Raw genomic sequence first — 22,222 nt, forward strand, 5'->3', positions numbered from 1 at the left:
ACAAACCTAAAACAATAATATCACTTCAGCCAATACTTTTTTCTTCAAAATTCACTGACAACCTTAATTTATTTACAAACAATCTTGCAGGATAATTCTGGGGCTCACAAAAACAGGAATGAAAATAAAATTGTATCAATCAAAATGTCATTAAAGCACATTAAAGCAAATGGAGTGACAGTGGATTCTCAGATGTGTGATTTTTGAAAAGCTTTTCTACCTTTTGAGGATTGTAAAAGCAGCATTTGAAATTAGTGTTAAAAAAGTTACATAGAAAGGTTAAAATAACCTTTGGAGTTGGGAACTAAACTAAATATTCCAGTTATCCAACACGTGTAGTAAAACATCCTTGTATTTCATAAAACAAGTCTATATTTAACTGAAAATCCACACCATACGAGAATTAATCAAAATTACAGAAAACCTGAGGCAAAGTTATCTGTATCTGAAACATGAAATACCTCCATCTGATAAACACTTTCGCAAAGCACGTCACCTATTTGAATCCAACAACATAAGAAAGGCAGACTTTAATCCCTACACCAGTGTATTTTGAAACAATCAAAAGGAGCCTACAGATCTGTCAGCACACACTCCCTTGGTAACACATGTATCTAAAAAAACTGTTTGTAAGTAAAAATGTTATCAGAAGGAACAGATGAGATTACAGAGAGCTGACCAGGGAGAAAGAAGCAAATGACACAACTTTATTGTAATCAATGGAATTACATCAAACTCATTCCACAGGAGACTCTATCCCAGAGCAGCGAATCATTGCACACTACTAAAACCCTGAAAGTACATTTTTTAAACTTGCAAATGTAAAATAATTTTTCTATTTCACTAATGCATCATAAACTCCAATTGAAGAACTTGCAGAATAGTTTTATACAACTCGTGAGAACAGATGGAATAAAACAGCACCGTGGGACCCATGCTAATCAAGATTGCTTCGTTATAGTTCCTTTGCAGAACTGTTAAGGACAAATGTATGCATTTTAAATGTGATATGTGAAATCTAGATACGTATATGTACATATTCTTACTTAAGAAAAAAAATCTAACAGACTACAATTCCTCAATAAAACAACAAAAATTTAAGCAGTGAAATTACAGTCAGGGAAAAAAAAATCCCACTGAGTCCATGTGAAATTTTGCCTAGGGCCAGACTGAAGCAAACCATTTTTTAAGGGGTTAAGTTATAAAAGTTGCATTTAAGGCTCTAATCTTGAAACCTTTATTTACACAAACAGTTCTTCTTTCAAAGAACAAGGGTTTGCAAGATTGGAATCCTACAATCATTAATCTTTCTGAATGACTTTGTAGCATGAGGGACTGTGTTCTCCTTCAAAACAAACAAAAGCAGATAATTCTGCTGGATATTTTGCAAAGCCCTCCTTTGTGCTGCCACATTACAACATTCTGAAGCTAAATTAGAGAGAAATTTTAAGCCATGAGGTGAAACAGCTGAAGAGCTGTAACAACATAAACTGGTTCTTGGTAAAAATGCCTGTTTTAAAGTTTTGAGTTATTTGTGTAGTTACAGGTGTCCCAAAACAACAATTCGCTGGCTTCCACGTTCGGTTCAATCATGAAGAGGGGAAAACCCACCCAAGTGCTGCAAAAATCAACGAATTTCTAACTTTTTTCGTTATCTACATTTAACTCCGTTGAGCATTCTCCTTTTTCCCTGAACATCCACAGAGCAGCCAACGAACATAGCCCTTCTCTGGTTTCATATGCTCGTGAAAAGGAGCTTGTGCTGGCGCCTTCAAAGTAGATTTCAGTGTGAATGTGGAAGAGAGGGGGGAGAAAAAATAAAATAAATAAAAAGGACGGCACCATCCCCCACCCGTAAACACGCTTATCACTGCTCTCCGGCAGGGCTAGGTGGGTGGTTCGGCCTCCCTAGCACTAGGTAGTGGCTAGGTGGCAGGGGAAGCCAGGCTTCTTTCTGCCTTTTTAACCTACTCTGCTTCACCTTCGCTCCCCACCTCCCCCCAGTGACTGACGAAGGGAAATCACGTGACGACAGCAGTGAAAGAAAAAAGTGTTTTCTTCCCCTTCTGCCGGGAAGGGGGCAGGGAGAGCAAAAGTTGGCATTAGCCGCCCAGGGCCTGCATGCCAGCAAGCGGCCCCGGGCCGGGGTTAGGCCATGTCAGAGCCGGAGCTGCAGGGCACTCCTGCCGCCGCCATCTTGGTGGGCAGCCCTGCGAGCCTGGGCACAGCCACGGCATCACTTGCAGGGACAGGGGATGAGGCCTTCGCCAGGGCTGCCCCAGACTTGCCTCACATCTTCCACAGACCCTGAAATGCACATACACTACCATGGTGGTAAGCACCAGCATGAGTAGCAGCAACTCTTAGGAAATAAATGGAGGTGGTCATGAAGGCGCTGCTACTAATTGGCTACATCTTCAGTTGGCATTGTCAATAGATTGATTTGCTCAGTGCTGGCTGTAAGCTGGACTTGCTGTAGAGAAAAGGTGCACATCCCCAGTGGCAGCAGTCAGACAGCTCAGGTTTTAGGGCCAAGAAAAGAATGAGCAGCATTAAATCCATTAATTCCAGCAGTAAAGCCCCTCGGACGCATCACACTGTAGCTGCTGTACCTGATGCCTCACCGTTCAGATTCTCAAAGATATTAAACTGCACTTCCAGTTCTGCACTGCGTGCTAATTTACTTTTTTCTTTTAAGAAACAATTTAGGCCGTGTTAAGAGGCTAATAAAAAGAAAATCTTGCAATCTTTGCCATCAATCAGCAGCGCCATTAGCTGCAGGCAGAGGAGCAGTTACAAATGGCCTGAGGAGCGCACGGCGGTGAGCAGCCTGACCCCGGCTGGAACAGGAGGGCTGCAACCTGAGCCAGGAGGGCGCGAATTCCTGCACCGTGCCCCCCCTGCGCCAAGCAGGGCGGCCCTTAAGGAGGCTCGGGCCCGCAGCCCTAAGGGGAACCAAGGCGTGGGGCTGCCCAGACACAGAGCCAGAATGCACCTCGCTTCTAGTGCCCGTTTGGTTAATCCTGCTGAATTCCTTCAGCTAGACGTTAAAATCGGTAATGGAGTCGTGTTGCTCGTTAAAAGCAAAAAACACAGCAGTCTTCCTGCCTGTTTGGCCACTGGGATGAAAAAGAGCAGATCTGGATCACCTCTGTCTTCCCATCAACTGACGGATTCATCTACATTTTATAAAGGTGCCGCTGACAGCAACAGAATTCTCAGTCGGTTTGCTCCTTGGATTTGGTAGCTGCCTGCTGTTGTCGACAGGTCACAGTGATCATCTCAGACCAAAAAGGTAAAAAAAAAAATCCCACATTTTTGCAGCGCTTCCATTCATGCGTGTTTTAAACAAACAGAGGTGCTAACAGCCTTTATGCTGCAGCCCCTTCGCTACAGAGCAGCCCCACACAAACCACTTCCATGCTGTCAGAGGCAACCTGCATTACTTGGATATTACCAACTGAGCCTACGATAAATAAAACATCGAGAACAGGAAAAATATAGAATTCCTTGGAGGACCAAAGGCTTTCTTCCATTCATCTATACCAACAGTAGCAGAGCAGTCAATAGCTGACTGGCAAAGCAGGTAGAAAAACAGACTCAGAATCTGTATTTTTAGCCCCTTCTGGATCCTCATTATGCAGATTTGAAATGCACTGATCCAGAAAGGGACTGACAAATCTAAAGACCACTGTGACAATAAGCACTGGTCTCTGCCACTCCTTTATGCAACACAACCCAAACTGACCTACATTGTTAAAAATACTTCTTGAAATAGGCACTAATGCTGTGAAAGATAAATGTAATCACAGAAGCCTTGTTTTTAAGGAATCTTGTATTAAGTCATAATGAGTATTTTTATTCTGCACATCCATTCCTTTTCCTAATTTCTTTAAGGCTGAATGTAGCTCCGTGACAGTAATGTTTTAATAACATTGTTACCATAAAGCTCTTTATTAAATTGTTCAAGTGGTGGAAAGTGAACATTTCAAAATCTGAGCAGCTCGTTTTCCACAAAATATTTTGCCTAATCAATGTGTCTTTTACAATAATGTAAGCAGTATTTTCAAACAGTTTTTTTGTAAGTAATTGAAGACTACTATATTTCATATACATGTCTATTTGTTTGAAAACTAATCTCCATGCAGATTAAATAAAAACAAGTAATCTTCTTTTTCTGTACTTCATCTCATGCTGTGTGACAATTACATACATACATATGTAAAAATACAAATAAATCAGATTAATTCCAAATTAAATACCAACCTGTTTAACAGTTAAAAAAAAAAGAGGGGGGGGGGGAAATGATGACAAACTTTCTACATGTTAACTTCTGACTCTTCTTTCACAGTCCTGTACACTTTATTCTCTTACATATTATTAGTTAAATATCCTCAAGTTAATCCTCTTTCAGACCTGAAATGCCAGGAATTTCTGCTTGTCCACAGATTTGAAAAGCTACACTTAAAATAATCAAGACCCTGGTGAAAAAGAACAAAGGAAGGCAGTAGAGTATTTTCAGTCATGTAAGGTGTAAATAAAAGTAGTAACATTTCTCTTAATGTGCATTACAGCTTAGCGTGCTACATGAAATTCAGACAAGTCTTCTATAACACCGTAAGTTCACAAAAAACTAGATACTACAAATGACTGTACTGTTCAAATATACTGTACCATGTGTGCTGTTATAAAATTAGCTTTGGGCAAATTGCAAAGGTTGTGAAGTACTAGAAAACACAGTGAAAACATCTATATGGAATGATAGTCGGTGTACACAAAAAAAGCAACCACAACCAACCTCACCTGGAAAACTTCGATCAAATATACATATCTAATCTCACAAACAAAACCGTCAGGAAGGAAAAAATCCTTGAGTAAAATTGCTCTTATGGTAACTTCTTCGACATTTGGTCACTGATTTCACTAGGCTAAACACAAACTCTTAGTAACAATTGGACCTTGAAGTATTGCAGAAGTATCCTGTACTTTTAAAATAACTCAGACAGAAGGAAGGAGGACAAAGCAGAAACTAAGCAAAGGTTTACCGGTTCTTAACAATTTACCATGTCGATTATATTGATCATTCTAAAACCAGAAATATTACAGCACAACTAAATTATTATAAGCCATTTGCTTCAGCACTTCTTAAGAGACTATAATATACCACAGGTGCATTTCAAGACATCTACTGTAGTCAAAGCTGTTTTAACTCCTTTGTTTTATAACAAAGATTCCTACTATTAATAAAGAATCAATATTAAATTACAGATAAATGGAAACCAAATTACAACTAAGCAAAATATTGCTTTATAGAAGGCAATACTGATAGAAACAATTACTGACTCGTGCATAAAGAACTATTAATGCATAGATCACAGAGTATTTTAAACACTGAGTACACTACCAAATAGTGAACACTAAAATAATTTTTGATGGACACTGCTTCAACTGTAGCCTTTTTAACAATGTAGCCTTGGTCCATTTACAATTGTCCACGGTTAAATAATAACTCTTCCTCAAATGATCATTTTTCGGTGTGAAGAACATTAGCAATAAATCCATGTAAGCACGGATGGAGTGGGCTACCAGTTTCCAATAAGACTTCAGTAGTTTTCAGTTAAAAAGAAACTGCTCTAACAAAAGAATAAGATGGTTGACAAAAAAAAAAAAAATAGAACAAAACCCCCCAAAGTCATAATTGCTTAATGAAGATTAATGTAAAAACTTTGTAGAAAAAGAATCCACCAGCTATGTTGTTATATAGCTCAAAGTACACTGCTGTCTTGCAAAAATCTTATACAGTCATTGAATGCAAGACATCAAAAAGAAAATACATCTTTATCTTGTACAAAGTTCTTTGCTAAATTCTAATGAAACTATATATGAATAGATCAAATTTAATGGAATCTTTTCAACCTGAGTACTTTGAATTTGAATAATTTAAAACATTTTCAAATTTGATAGTTCATCATATTTAGATTTTGCTTTAAAAAGAAAAAAAAAAAGAAAAAAGAAAAAAAACTTCTTGAGGAGAAGGTGACATTACTACCAGGAGAATCTTTCCTGATAGAGATACTGGTTCTCCTGATACCCAGGAGAACCACTTGCTCATGCAAATAAAAGCAAAGGTTTAGTATTTCTGCATTAAAAAATAGCAGAAACAGAAGTCAACACAGACAAGATAAAAAATACTTCAAAATTGGATGACAGATTTTATCTTAAGTACTATATTTCTGCCTGAAAATCTTGAATACAAGTTTCAACTTCACAATGTACCTTTTAAAATCTTTTGCTCTCTACCATTTACAGTCCAATCCCACAATTACTTCTGCATGCACAGCACTGATAAAGTCAACAGTGACATGTAGAGTTCAAAAATAAGAACTCTCAATTTCTGATTTTTTTCATGTATTTGCCTTTAACCCAGATTATCTTACAATTAATGTTTGTCTCTTCTTAAATCACTAATTCCTCAAGCCAGTTAAAAACAAATTATTTCACTTTTCTCTTTGTTTCTAGGTTGCATGAGTTTCTCAATGAGAAGCACATGCAAAGAGCAGGCTGCCCTGCTCAGTGCCCTGTTAGTTAAAATTAACATGCATGCTACAAGCACATCAACTTCTCACATATAAGAAACCACACGCTCACAGTCCTTGTAAGGTTAACTTCCGCCCTACGTTTCCTAACCATTAAATGGTTTTGTAACAAAACACCCTGAGTGAAATCATTCAGCAAAAGTGATTCTGATTCACGTAAAGCATCTATTTAAAAACGTTACATGCTTTCTTTAACTAACACAGAATCAATGAGGCAGACAAAGAAAATACATTTGGCATAGCCAAACAAGAAAGTAATTACCGCGGTGGAGAGCTATTAAGCATTGTGGTGAAATGAAAACTTTTTGACTAAATGCACTTACAAATATTTGAGGACTGTATTATGCTCCGAATCTGTCAACTGCCCACTCCTACCTCTCTGGAAAGGTAAGTCAGTGCCCACCCTTATGCCGAGGCAGGAGCTCTCAGCGTTTTAAGGGGGGGCCAGAGAAACGCATGGAGGGTTCCCATCCTTCCTGTGAACAGGTGCTGTAGTTACCAAGTTTTTCAGAAGTTTTTCCAGCACCTCCTGCATCCTATTAGCCCTGCAAGAAACAGTAAGACCAGAGGCCTCTTATTTTTGGGTGGCCTCAGATTTCTCTGGATTACTGAATAGTTGTTCAGGATTCCAAGGTGCTTTCACTGAATGAGTGAACTTAATTCCCCTTCAGCAGAACTTGTGAGTACGCATAGTAAGGGCTCTTTTTAAAGCTGGAGCATTTAACATATTTCTTTGACCACACTTTCTTCCTGTGATGGAAAGGCTTGGGACTGAGCAATTTTTTTTTTTTTTTAAACAATTTACTGAAAAAAAGAAAAGATGATCAGCTGAAGAACTCTGCATTGAACACTGCTCTGTCAGGCTACTTCCGAGTCAATTTAGCTATGCCATTATATATCCACATTACCAAAAATACCTTATTGTGAAAATTATGTACAAGTTTAAGAACCGTCAAGTTCATGTATACACATCACATTAAGCTGTATATTTAACTTTTAATTAAGCAGAACTGAACCAGGCTCTAGTTTACAATTTAAGCACTGCACAGGGAACAAATCAGATCACAATATGGCCCTCAAGTTTTAGAGCATAAAAAGCACGCCTATGCACATTTAAAAATACAAAACCAGCCACCAAAGGATGCGAATGAAATGCTACCAGTAAGAACATTCGTATAATATGCTTAAAATCCACTTCTACTGCTGCTCAGTTTATTAAACAAGTCTCACCAGTCAGTGGGACTATCTCACATGAGAAGAATGAGTAGAATTTTTCCCATCAGTACTGTTAAGTTCCCCAAGAAAAGAAGGGATGAAATAACTCAATTATACTAAAGATGAGTTTCTGTCTACTGTTGAAACCATTCTTGAATTCGTATTCACCTGATATATTAACGATAATATATATTATGTTTGTATGTGAGACAGTCCGTAGTGAGAAGGAATGTCAGTGATTCTTTCTCGTACTCCAGTTAACAAATGGCTAATTCTCAGAATGCACAATCTGTGTATCAGACCTGGCAATTTAACAGTGCAAACCAGCAATTTGTCTTAAATACTGGGAGTAGTCAGTGGTCGACTCAAAGCCTAAGGAAGTCAGGTTGGGTCTTCCAGAAACATTATAGATTAAGAAAGTTCTCTCTGTTTCTTATACTCCTAATAAAATGAGTCTAATATTGAGAAGCTGCTACACGTGGTCAGCAGAAGCTTTTTAAAATTTCCTATTTCTACCAAGATAACATTACTACAAAAAGCTCATAGAAACAACTGAGATTTTGGCTACTATCTTGAAAAATGCATGAAATAAAATATCTTTATTTATTTATAAAATATCTTTATGAAATGAAATAAAATATCCTTAAAAATTACAGCACAGGTGCACTATAAAGGGATTTTGAAGACACCTGTACTTTGAAAACAACGATGTTCATGTTCATTATAGTCTACTTACAGAACACAAGGATGATCCTTTTTACCCTCAGTTTCAACCCAGAGTTTATTCTGGTACATGATTTTATAACTTCCATTACAGTCCTATAACACAAATATCAAAGCAGCCTTAAGTGGCACTATAATAAAAGCAATCTAGAAAAAAAAAATCCCTCAACACTGCACACCTGTAAATTACTTTAACTAATTGGTGAGAACAGATTATTTTTGAGATGAAAGCTGCTATTGGCTATATTCATAAGAAGCACGCACTTCGGAGAGTAATTATTACAATAGTGTTTTCGTTGTTACAGAATGTACAATGCTGTATTTGATTGAATATTACTCAGGAATTCATCTACAAAATCTTACACTTCAAATATTGACTATACAAGTAGTCACTCAGATACAGTTATAACAGGTGAAAATACTTGCCAGCCCAAAATCCTCCTCCCACCACCCCTCCTTCCTCAAATGTAATTCTAGCACTAAACCTTTGGAGTAATCAGTGTGTGATTGTCTTGAATACTGTACTGATGTTAGAGCAAAAAAATACTTCACGCTCCCAGAGATATAACTTTCCAAATTACTGATATTTTTAATTTTCAAAGTTACACACACACAATACGTAGTTAAGAAACTGATTTTTACCATATCTCATAACTAATTTCATTATAGCTTTTATCTGCTAAAAACATATACCCAGATTATTATGAACACGCCCTATGTTCTTCTGTTTTTGTAGAAAAAACACATTATTGCCATGATCTGAAAACTCCCCATTTTAAAAAAACAATGCTGTTTATAACTGCATGCAACACATTTCTATGTCAAAGCTTAACTGCAAGTAGTACAAAACAAAAGAAAACAAAAAAAAAAACCCGCAAAAAAATACAAGTGATCTCAAGTGCAAACCCAAGATTCTTGAAATATTCCAAGGAGAGCTCAGAAACTCATACCCATTCCAGTACCCACAAGTGCCCATTTTCTTGAGAAGTCTTCCACTGTTGCTGCTGAAGATAACACCAATTCTGCTACTTTGCACCAGCAAACACTGCATTTTCATTCCCTTTTCTCCAGCAGTAGCTTTGAACTCTTTCCTTGCATACCTTCACCTTAACTTCACAACTGCTTGTTTGCATCCTGGCCACCCTTCCACAGTGACAGCAGTGCCTACACTTAACTATGGGAATCATGGGGTTTCTCAGATATGAAAACTGATGAAAATCAGATGTGAAAAACATTTCCCCAACCAGTTCACCATACAGCTTTGCAAACACTTATCCCAGCCCAACAGGGAGAGTGCTATAAAAGCTCCTGAAGCTTATTTAAGCAGCAGCGCCGCCAAATGTAAAACCGTGGCTGTAGGACCCCCCGCCAAGGAGGGTGGCTATAGGAGTTTCAACCTCCACCTGTTCACCACACTGCTACTGCAAAGACAATTCAGCTGCTTGCAGAGCAGCTGCTGACCTGCTGCATGCTACAGCTTTGCATGTTGAGAAAAATCAAAATCAGTGCCAGTTTCCCTTAATACAGCAGACTGTAAAACTTGCAGCAGTTTCCACAGCTGCTCTGCAAGCAGCTGAGCCATTTCTGGGGTGGGGAGCTGGAATTCACTCGAGCCATCTCCCAAGAAGTTAACCCTCATTTTAAGTCAGGACCATCTAGAATAATCAGAAAAATTCTGGACACCAATTTCCCCAACTAAAAAAGCTCCAGCAATCAGAAGCACTTCCCAGGCCACCACGGAGAGGTGATGACTGATACAAAAGCCGTTTAAGGGCTCATTATTTTTACCAGTGATAACCAGCAAGTAAAAGCTTCTTGTCCGGAGGGGATAACTGTCCCTTGATAAGAGCTGATTATAATAACTTTATATCAGCCATTATAGCTTTCAGCAGATGTAAAAAGAAGTAGAAACACTCGTAAATACAGGGAATGAAAAACATAAACAGTATATCCTTCTTTGAGAAGCATCATAAATGGTCTTTATTCTCCAGTTCCTAGGTTCCTGACGTCTCACTTAAACTAAATCTTCATATTCGCTTTTATACACCTCTGGGAAGCTTCATGGGCCTAATTTTGCTTCCACAGATGTCAGCAGGGAAAGATTACAGCCTTTACTGGAATGGGTTACCTAAGGACAACAAGTTAAACAACACTTAGATGGAAGTATATGTTGTAAAGCGTGTAAAACAAAAATCAGAATGGGTCTAGAGGTACTTAACACCTCAGGAATCTAGTTGCAAACTAGGACAAGCAAGGATAACATTCTTCCCAATTTAACAAATCCATTTCCTTTTAGCTTAGGTTCATGTATCTGCTTTGGTATCTTCTGTTTGTGCCTGAGACAAAATATCCTCTTCCTCCCAGCACAACCCCTGTGCACAATTTCCTCAGTCTTGAAGAAAAGGATAGCGTGGTCTGGAAGGGCTTGTTTGTCAGAGGGAAATTTCTCTTAAGACAAAACTGTTCCACTGCAGGTCTGTCTTTAGAGCATTTGTGATTTTTTCCTTGCGAACACTATGTTTAAACTTGTTCAGCAAAATCTGATCTGGCCCCAAACCATTTAATGTGACTTTTCACTTGAATACTATATATGTCTGCAGATAAAAATGCACTGTATCGTTGGTTGTAGATGTAAATAGACGAAATCTGGAAGGTATTTTCACAGATGGCAATTCCATAACTTCAATACCAAAAGTTTCCTCAGTCAACTGTCTTAAATCTTCAAGCTCTTAGTGAAGTATTTTACCATCTGTCTACGCATCCATAGATAGGACTTGGACTAATTAGTAGTCAAAATGTAAAATAAATAAATCCCAAACAGGGCTTCGCCACAGAGCACCACAAATACACAGTCCCTGTAAATTTAATGTTCTCTGTATGCTTCACAACAGCTGCTGAGGTGCCAAAGCCTGGCTCTAGCTCCCAACACTGCAGTTTCTACATGTGGTGGGTCTGCTGAACACACACATCTTCAGCGTGGGTCTCATCTCCGCCAGATCTCTGATACACACGCTCACTGCAGACACATTTACACCACATTCACTTCCTTCCTCAGCTTCCCTCTCTAAATCCTGCTAGTCACTTTTGTTTTGATTAGAACTGGGCTTGCCTGGACTCTAGTAGAAGTCAAGGGAGACAAGTTTGGAACAACAGACTCTGCATGGAGACCTCTGTACTTCAAAAGGGGCACTGCTATGTCACATTTAACAACAAGCAGCAAGGTAACATTCATCTCTCTTGCTTGCCCAGAACTTCCAGTTATTCTGAACAGCTAAGTAGCTTTTGCAGGCTCCTACCACGATAATGGAGTAATGGAAAATATATGCTGGATTAATGAAATCACTCTGGTGAAAGCATAAAATCATGTGTGATAGGATTAAAAAAAGTCAGTGTTAAATGCATTATGCCAGGTTCAACTTTATCTTAGAAGTAGTAGTTAAACTGTGGCTAAAACGTTAGGACTTTAAAGATGAGGCATCTGATTCATCATCAAAAAGAATGTTTGGCCAAATTAAAGGAAAAGAATTTTTAGGTGCTGCTTATGTGCCTAATTACCCATTTAGTCTTTATTAAACAGGGTCAGTAATTTTCTCTTTCTTTTGTTACAGGTATTTGCAGCAATAACATAAAAGAACAAAACCTAATGTGCAAACTACAGTGAAGTTCAGAACACTGTGAGAAAGAATCGCTGCAAGAAAAAAAAGACTGTCTCCCATTGTTATCAGATCTTGCAATAACAGTAACTTGCAGCAACCTTAAGAAAGTTCAGATGAAAGTGAGAAATTTCAAACCAGCCATGTTTCTTTTAATGAGAAAACAAAATACACCGACTCCTGCACACTGCTCCTCCCTTCCTTCCTCTCCCCATCTCATAAAAGAGGATCCCAAAGAAGGATCACGTTTAAGGTCCCAGTTGAGAAATTCTAGATCAAACTCTGAACGCGGAAAGAATTTGGATTATACAGTCAGGCCCAAGAAAACATGCTCTAAACTCATCAACCCACCCCATCCTGAAAAAGCACATTTCTCAGAGCATGAAATTATAACCCTTGAAATTCACTAACATACTTAATTCCATCCATTCACATTCAGCACCCTACTCTTTAGTATCATCTTTAATATACATCCTTCGCACTTAAAGAAAAATGTACTTTTCTAACACAATCCATGCAAAACGTGCACAAAAAAAAATCCACAACATTTACACTGCTGCCAGAATTCAGGTAAGTTATACTTACTGAAGTCGCTTGTACAGTTTTGAACATGCAATTAAACATTTTTCTTCTATCAAAGCTCAAACTCTTCACAGATCTCAGCAATGAAGACTTTTTGCATGTGCATAACAAAAGGTTTTCACTCACTTCCCCCCTCCAGTCTGTTTCAGCCCTTGACTAGAGATCTTCTAAAATTTAGCAAGGGCTGTTCACACATGACTGTGTGCAGAAGCCCCATCATAAAAGACAAGTGAGCTGTATTATTCATTCCATGCTAACCTATTAAAAGTCCAAAATGACAATCCTGAACGAAATTCAGTGAGGTGCACATTCTTTGTTCTTTACAGTTACACAGGACTGACACTGCTCCTTACATTTTTAAAGAAACAGAGGAGTAGGCACATTGCTGCATTTGATGTGGCTTGTCTCAAAAATTAAGTACTTGTAATTTTTCTATGATTCTGAAAGACCTTAACACATGACAAAGATATAAACCATCAGAACGTTGCTATTTAAAAAAAGAGGGAGGAGGAGGGAGCAGGAGAGTAAATGCTTGTAGACATGCCTTATATACATTGCACAAACACGCAGACGCCCATATATAATCACTGACATGTTTCTGCCCGAAATAATGCATATAACTCCAGGTACCTCATTACCAGAAGGGTAACAATCACCTAAAGGTAGTTTGGAGAAAATCAATCACAATGATTAGTGCTGTAGGAAGGACTTAAAAGGCACGGTTTAAAACTCAGTCCTGCAGCTGTTCTATGAACAGAATTTTCACCGAGTGAGAAAGAAGAGGGGGCTTCAACACAAGCCTTGTCTGCTAAAAATAGTTATCAGTGTAATTGTGTAATTAGTGAAGCACTGACGCTACAAAAACACGACTGCAATCTGCACACAACCAAAGCTCAACTCCAAGAAGAAAGAAAAATCATTCATTGCAAGCTCAAAAAACTGGGTATAATGAGCTTAAACTATTGCAAGAATTTTGACTCAACATCCAAGTAGTTTTTGCTCACAGCAAGATCTCATAAACTGTACGTAACCTTAACAAGAAAAGGTAAAGATAAAGCAATAAAAACCTTGCTGCAGGTTTCAAGCTAGCTTTAACCCAACTTTGTAGTACGGTAGAGGCTTCTTTCTTCTACTTAGACTGGTTCAGTAAAATTATTTTAGTAGCTAAAAACATCGCAGAATGGGTGAGTGCACACAGAACAATGCACATGCTTTAACAACAAACTGTTTTCAAAGCAGTTTCTAACAGCAATATTTTGTTCCAACAGATTAATAAACTCACGTCCGTGCCTTGAAAGGAACAGTTCACATGAGCAAATTTTTCAAGTGAATGAAGCTAATAAGAATAGGGTCCAATCGAGCAGCCCAATCTGACGGAAAAGCCGCACTGTAAAATAACCTCACTGATTTTCCAGAGACATTTTTATGCTTTGGCTGCTACTGGCATCATCGGCCAAGCAGCAGCTGACACAGAGCAGTCTCTGCACCAATATGAATTATCTGGAAGGTATTCTGAACTGAAGTATATGCCGCTTCTCCGCGTCTCTTTAACTAGAAAAAAAAATCTACTTCTAACTGATGGAAAGAAAATAATGTAAATGTGAAGTTTATGCACGTTGCAGGTTTTGACAGAAAGAAAAGAAGTGAGGAACATACCTTTGTTCAGACAGCAATCCCTTGCAGAATATTAATAAATTCCCTAAGGCATATCTCTTAGGAACACTCAAAAGGACTGAGGCACACAGCCGATGTGCAGTGAAAGGAGCCATTTTTCATTGCGTTTTGCACTACAACCTAAGAATATTGATAAACTGTAGGCTACTGAAGTGTCAACAAATACCTTTAACACATTCTGCCCCTAGAAAACAGCATCCTTTCAGGGAGAGGACACAACAGAACAGAGAACTCCACATTTACCATGTTGGTTTTTTTATTATTATTTTCCATGGCTACTGTACATAATAAGACACTGTCTAGCATTAGTCGAATGCACCATGTCACCATGCAGTTCAACTCTTCTGCATTTCCACAGCTCTGAGAATATCACTGTTTCCAAATGTATCCTTTTATTAATATTGCTGCTGTTCAATAACATGCAATAAGGCAATACTAAAGGAAGGTTTTCTTTTTTATTTTTATCTACAAAGTAAGTTTACAGAATTGTAAAGACCAACATTGTAACTTTAAAATGTAGAAAGAAGGGAAGATGGTGGGGGGAAGCAGGAAGAAGAATGCTCTTAAGTATATTGTTAATCCAATTTAAACAACACCAACAATAAAAAAGCAGTAGCAAAGCAAAAGGACACATGCCAGTACAAAATCAGAATTGTGATAATATAATAAATTCACTATTTAATTCTACTCTTGGCCCATAATTCCAAGTGCAAACAGCTGATACTGATGTCCAAACCCTTAAGCACAGGGTATGCATAAACACGGTGAGATGAGAAATCACTCCAACACCACGAGGAACACAACAAGACACCACAGCACCGCTGCCCACAAATTTGAGTCACCCTTAAACATATTCCTTGAGAAAGCCTGGTGAAAGTCAGCACAAATGGCCACCAAATGGAAAACACAAATGGAATCACTGTGTCCTCGTGAACCAACCCTCCCTCCTTCAGTGCAAACGTCATAGAAAATGGACAATCATGCCAAAAGTTAAGGTGCCTTCCTACCCCCCCCCCCCTCCCCCCCCCCCCAGTGTGGCCCTGGATAACCCTGAATGGTATCCACGCCCATCAGATGTGGGCTCTGAACAGCATGGGCTAACACAAAGCCCAGGGAGATTCATACGCACCTTCTCCACAAACCACTGAATCTGGAAAAAGCTCCCTTGAGGTCACAGCTTTGTGGACAGCCTCCATCTGAAGGCACCACAAGTGCCCACGCTCACACCAGCGTGCTTAGAAACCAACCAGTAGGCACAGGCTTCTTTCCCACAGCCCTACAGAGAGCCTTTGGCCTCGCTTTGTCATTGCTGTTTTTTTCTGGGAGGGAATATTTAAAATTCATCCAAAGCAACTTCATGTTCCAGTGTGACACCACTGAGACACACTCAGGCCTGAACTACTGCAAAATAACACTGTAACAATGCCTTAATTTCACTGACTGATCTCAGATGTGCTTTTAAAAATTCGAGGTTGAAAATAAAAGCATTTTAAAACACATTCAAATGTTACCTAAACGAAAAGAGAATCTATTTCTCCATTTTGGAGCTTGATTTTAAGCACTCACAAGGAAAAGAATTGCTGGCTGCAGAGCATAAGCCAACAATCCCATTTATCCCAGGAGCATGCTGTCCACTGAATAAAAAAAAAAGCAACTTTCTAATAACAGATGCTCCCAAATACCGAGGAAGACAAGCTACTTCCCTCTACATGAGCCCGCAACCCCGCTGCACCCAACCGAAGAGGGGGAAAGACAGAACAAGGTCTTACTTGGTGCACAAAGACATCAACCGGGGGCTCCAAGGGGCTTCCCTCTCGGCTGCTCATGGAGATGAACCCGAAGCCCATCCTCACATTGAACCATTTGCAGTGGCCGGCTCCGTGCCAAAGCGGGGATTCCTCCTCCTCCTCGTGCTCCGGCAGCCGCCCGGGCTCCTCGCCGCCTTTACTCGCCCCTGCTGAGGGAGAGGGGGGCAGGGGAGGAAAGAATGAAAAAGATGTAAAGAGGAGTTAAATTCTGGGAACATCCTTTTACCACCGCGTAAAGTTACTACGGAAGAAGGAAAAAAAGAAATAAAGGCGAACAAAACGCAACAAGAGCAAGCTGCAGCAGAAGCTTGATTGCTGCTGAGTACGGAAACAGGCAGCCCGTTCCCGAAACGCGTGCAAAACTCCACCGGAGGCCTCGGCTCGGCCCCTCTCCCCACCGCCACTCCATCTGCAACCCCATCCCGGCCCGCGACGTTACTTGAGTATTGCTGCTTTAAGACCGATCCCATTTCCCGAGCGCGGCTCGCGGCCCTATCAGTCCCTCCTGGTGCGGCGCGGGCGAGCGGGGGAGGCTGTACCGCCGGCTACGGCACGTGCGGCGCGGGCACCGCCGCTCCCCAGCGTGTGCCCATCGCTGCTCAGAACGCGCTCCGGGCGGCGGCCGGGACAGGTGTAGGGCCGCGCTCTCATCCCGCCGCCGGGACGGGGCCCGGGCGGACGAAACCGGCGGACAATGGCCCCCGGGAGCCGCTCGGGGCTGAATGGGAGGGGGCGGTCCGCGGCGATCCGGAACAATGAGACCGCGGCAGCCCCCGTGCGCGGGCCGCTAAGAGGGGAATGCGGGGCGGGGGGGGGTGAAGGAGGGGGGGGGTTGGGAGGGCGGGGGGAGCGAGCGAGAGAAACCGGAGTAAAACAATAGAAAAAGAAAATTAACCTTCGGCCATGTTGCCCCACGGGCCCTCTGCTCCAAACTCGTGAGATGAAAACTTTCCCTTTGGATCGAAGTGCTCTTCTGCTTTAACCCAACATCCTGCGTCTGCACGAGCCCCAATTTCGCTCGCATGGTCCAACGTGCTTTCCCCCTTTTGCCTTTTCCCTTTCTCTGGCGCTCGGTCTCTGGCCCCCCGCGCACACGTGACTTTGCCAATTACATGCTTTCTCGCTACTAATTTCGCATCGGGTCCTGAAGGGGTTGGGAGAAGCGGCGGCAGCCAATCGCCTTCGCTACGCGCCTGACACACCGAAATAATTTATGAATGAACACGGCATTTCCAACGCGGCTTTTTTTTTTCCTTTTTTCTTTCTTTTTTTCGGCAGCTCAGCCGCGCGGTGCCGTGCGGGAACCCGCGCCGACACACTCGCACACGCACAGAGCGCGCACACGCGGGGGTCGGGCGGCACCTGAGGAGCGCCGGGCTCGGCCCTTCTGAGCGCTCCTCGAGGGGGATGGGGGGGAGGCATCGGGCTTCACAGGTTTCTCCGCCATCTCTTTCCGGGGGAGGGGATGTGATTAATGACTTCCTAAATAGGAGCCCGGTTTTCAGGGCTGGTGGGAGAGCGAACCTCGGGCGGCAGCGATTGTTCCCCGGGAGCGGGGTAGGGAGGGGGAGAAAAAGGAGGAGGGGGAACAGCACTCTTCGCTGGAGAGGAAGGCGGAAAAAAAAAGGGGGGGGAGGGAATAAAAAAAAAAAAAAAAAAAAAAAAAAAGCCCGAGAAGGAAGACAAAGAGAGGACAGACAGCGCGGACCGGACGCTGCTGTGCTCACGTCCACCCGTGGCCCCGCGCAGGTGGGCGCACCGAGGAGCGCCGCGCCGCGCCGCGCTGTTCCCCGGCGCTCTAATCTCCGTAGTAAAGGTACAAATGGAGGTACGCGTCACCGCGTCGTTTCACGCCGCCCACCCGTTGGGCTCCGCTCCCGTCCCGTTACCCGCCCGCCCGCACCCCGAGGTGCCCCCGCAGGGCCGGCGGCGGTGCCCCCGGGCTCCAGCCCTGGGATTCCTCCGCAGTCTGCAGCCGGACATTGCCTATAGGTTATTTCGGTGGTCGGCTTCCTGCGCCGAGCTGCTCCAAACGCCGCTCCCCTCTGCACGTAGCGTCCTCCCCCCGTACGACAGCGATTATTTTACCATATTAAATCACGGTAATCTTATACGGTTGGATCTTATGGCCGTGACGATTTCTAATATATAATAAATATAGGAGATGTTAATGCGCGTGAAACCCCAGCCGTGGGGGAGAAATTCGGGTCACATGCGGGAAAAACGCTTACAGCGCTGGCTGGAAGCGTCCAAGAGCACTCCCGGAGCGGTGGAATGACCCAAAATCGGGAGCTCCTTCTGTCCCTCCTTCGAAAAACACTGCACACGCGTGGAAATAAAGATCCCTGAGAGGGGAGCACGTGGGATGAACTGCCAACAAACTCCAGCCCATCAAATGGTTCCCAAATGTCCCTGGTCAAGTACCTTTCATTTCAAATAAAATTAATTACGCGATGTTTTTCGATTAATAAATTAAAGACGAGGGATCGGTAACTGCAAGTATATTTGTTGTGATGTATTTACGCTGAAAAATAAATGCAGGTTTTTTTAAATCGCGCGCGCGTGTGTGTAAGGAGCCTTTCCTGCGGTTTTCAGGCCTCCAGTATTAGTGGAATTAAGGTCGGGGTCACCGGACCGGGCGGCGGTGTCAGATGTTATCGGCTCACTCATTTCCTGCGGGGACATCGGCCTTTCAAGTGCTGTTGCAGCCGGGGGCTGCGGAGAGAGAGGGAGGGAGAAAACAGAAAGGGAAGAAAAAAAAAAAGATAAAAATGAAGAAAGAACAACGGAGCACAGCCCAGTGACGCCCTTACAGAACCCGTTCGCTGAGAATCAGCCCCCACTGGAGGGGGGGGGGGCAGCCCAGGGAGTGAGCGGGCACAAGCCGACAGAACGGCTCAGGGAGAAGTCAGCCGAGCGGCTGCAGCCCACGGACAGAGAGGTGATTCTGTCCTTACGATTCGCTACAGAGATGCTAATTTGGATAAAGACAACTACAGGAAGCGGACTGTTGTCTGCATAAACGCACCGAGAGCCCGATTCAAACTACATAACCACCGGCGATAGTTTTCTTGTCACATTCCTAAAACTTTTAAAGTCCTAACTCCGATTTCTTCCGTCCTTTAACAAAAATAAAATAAATTAAAAATTAAAAAATAAAAACCGGACGCCTCCCCACCCCCCTCAAAAAAAAAAAAAAAAAAAAAAAAAGCCAAACTACAGCGACAAAGTCGGCAACATCGGCACAAGCCGGGCAGCACTCCAAGTGCCCGTGAACCAACCCCGCTGCTACACGTGAAGCGGAGTCCCGGCCACAGCCGCCGCGCCGCTCCCCCCGAGCGGGGGAAGCCCCTCCCCGTGGGGCTCGGCGGGGGCCGCCCTCCTGCCCCGGGGGGCCGGGGAACGGCGGCGTCTCGAGGGCAGAGCCTCCGAGGGCGGGGACCCCGTCCCGGGTCCCGCTCAGCCCCGAGCGCCCGGAAGATCCTTTAAAGGCGATCAAAGGCGGCGAGCCGCCCGCCGGGCCGGCTCCAGGTAGCCTCGAGGGCCGGCTCCCTGCCCGCCCGCCCGCCCGCCCCCGGGAGCCCCGCCGGCGGTGTCGCGGGACCCGAGGTGATGGCGGGGCAGCTCCCGAGGCGGCGGCTCTTCCCGCCAAAACCGCCTCACCTAACGCGCCCGAAGCCGCCCCCTCCTCCCCGAGGGAACGCGTTTAACGAACAGCTCCCGAGAAACTTTTCTAACCGTGCAACGGATTACACGGGCTCCGCTGCGCTCCGGCTGTCCCGAGGCGGGGGCGCGGACGCAGCGCTCACACGCGCCAGACGCGCATCAGGGCCGTCCGGGAGCCGCCAGCGCGGCAGCCCGACCTCGACGGGGCGGCCGCCGACGCCGAGCGCGCAGCCTTCCGGGGCGCCGCTTCTGTGCGGTCCCCGCCGGCCCCGGGGACTCGGCCGTACCGCGAGCGCGCAGCCACCGCCCCTCAGCGGCGCAGCTCCTCTCCGCGGGAACTCCGCACCTCTCGCCCCGCGCATGCTCCGCCGCGGGCGGGCGCCCGAGGAAGGGCCCGTGGGGGCGGGCGGGAAGGGATCTCCGTACAATGGTGTTTACTTGTCATATTCAAAGTACGCTGAGCAAGAAGTGTGAAGCTTGTGGATGAAACCAATGATTCTTCCAGAAAACCAAGTGAACCGGGACGCAGTCACTGGGGCAGCTGGACAGAAGCGCTACAGCACTAGTTTCACAGATAAAAAGCGAGCCATATAAGATACTACAGAAAGGACTGACCTGAGCCTGAGGAGACCTTCTTGAATGACCTCATCGTCTTCTGAGGAACCTAGAATCAGAGAGCTGGAGTCAGTGCTGTGTACACTGTACCGAGTTCCATATTTAATTACCTCTTCTCCAGTTTAACGGCTCATTAAAAGGCCATAAAATGCCGGTACTTGGCTCTGTGAAGTGACCTGTAACCATACAGACTACAAGACTTACCTAGCTCATCAGAAACACCAGGAGATAACCAAGACATAGCGTGAAAACCAAAAAGCATCCTCCCTTTTACTTCACTCCAGAAAGCTGTGCAGCTGATGGCAACACAGGGAAGAGACACAGATTTGCACGACACTGGAAGCTGTTCTTTTCCTTTATCAATATTTAAAGGCAGGAGGTAACTTAAGAGCTTGTGACTCTTGTCTTCCCTGTGTGTAAATTGTACAAATTAAGTGCTCAGTCATACATGATACATGATATTAAAAAGTGATGGAAAATATATTGTTTGATATCCTTCCTTGTTAAAATTGTAACTCAGTGCCAACGTGAAACATATTTTCAATTATATCAGAGAATTACAGTGTAATTCATAACAACGCTACATCCTACATCGCAAACAGAATAAACCCAAGTTATTCATATAAATACAGATGTTTAGCTTTGCCAAAACTCCATGGAAAGTGCACTTTTGACCTAGCTGAGCAAGGCCTGGCTAAGTTTGTATAATAAAACACCAAGCAGAAATCAAGTATCACAGACAGTGGGAAGCGTGGAGGACAAGACCTTGGTTTTGGGTATTCTTGTGAGTCAGGCTATCCAGTTTGTTCGTTACAAGAAAGATGAATAGGCAGGAGCATGCACAAACTCACCTGCTACAAGCCTGTCCACCTGTCACCCTCTCCTATCTTCTGGTTAATCTACTTTAACTAAAATGTGACCAAAGCACATACCTTCCTATTTAGATGTAAGACTGATTCTTTTCTCCTTCAGAGAAATCTAAGAGTTGTCCTTCTCCTTTTTCAGGAAGAGCGTGGCCTGACTGTTCCCTGCTTTTCCTGGGTGAGGGGGAAGAATATTCCACTAGGAATGAACAAAGCCAGAAGATGAATTATCAAAGACAAACGAGAATCAAATTTCTCTAGCTTCCTCTTCCCCCTATGGCCAGTTATTCTGTGACCCTTACAGCACTGGGAATTGGAAAATGGTGTGGCACTCTTTCCTTTCTGTGCAATAACTGTAGAAAGCAAATTCAGCACCTTCCCTTTGTAATAACTGAGTTTTCCACAAGAATTGTATGGACTTGTGCTTTGCACTGAACCTAACCCTGCTTTTACACCTTCAAGCACTGAAGTCCAATCTCTGTGTTTGCTCCTTTGTTCTGCCAACCTGTGGCTACGTGGCTTTTGTGTCTTTCGGATTTACTTGCATTATTTATGCAACATAATGAAATATGCAAGCATACAGTAAAGGATCTGTTCTTGGCTTTGACATGAAGTCTGCCTCAGTTTATGAAGGGATTAAAAATAAAGCACAGTTCTTAAAAATTGTGGCAGAAAACAGCACAAACACAAGTTATTCTTGTTTCCAGTGTCAGCATTCCAAAGCTTTTGTAAGCACTGCATATCTGAAAATGCTACATAAACATACCACATTATTAAGTAGAATGGAAGAGATGCAATTTTATGTATTTATATACATAAAGTAGCTG

At 43.0% G+C, this 22,222-nt stretch overlaps 1 protein-coding gene across 2 annotated transcripts in view; it reads right to left on the bottom strand.

Annotated features, from left to right (window-relative positions):
* LIN28B (lin-28 homolog B) overlaps positions 1-20,566 on the bottom strand; it is a 78,704-nt gene extending 58,138 nt beyond the window's left edge. Inside the window, exons 1-2 of one of the 2 annotated variants that reach the window (XM_065735626.1) lie at positions 20,533-20,566; positions 16,213-16,400 (exon numbers count right to left, since the gene is read on the bottom strand). In XM_065735626.1, the coding sequence (XP_065591698.1) occupies positions 16,213-16,400; positions 20,533-20,566 (222 nt within the window). Of the gene's footprint in view, positions 1-16,212; positions 16,401-17,146; positions 17,157-20,532 lie in introns of those variants that run through there. The other variant, XM_065735634.1, reaches the window with a different exon arrangement.
* Positions 20,567-22,222: the final 1,656 nt, after the last annotated feature.

The sequence above is a fragment of the Cyrtonyx montezumae genome, unplaced genomic scaffold (assembly GCF_038088225.1).
Source record: "Cyrtonyx montezumae isolate F1298 unplaced genomic scaffold, pur_monq_1.0 scaffold_0, whole genome shotgun sequence".
Taxonomy (NCBI): Eukaryota; Metazoa; Chordata; class Aves; order Galliformes; family Odontophoridae; genus Cyrtonyx; species Cyrtonyx montezumae.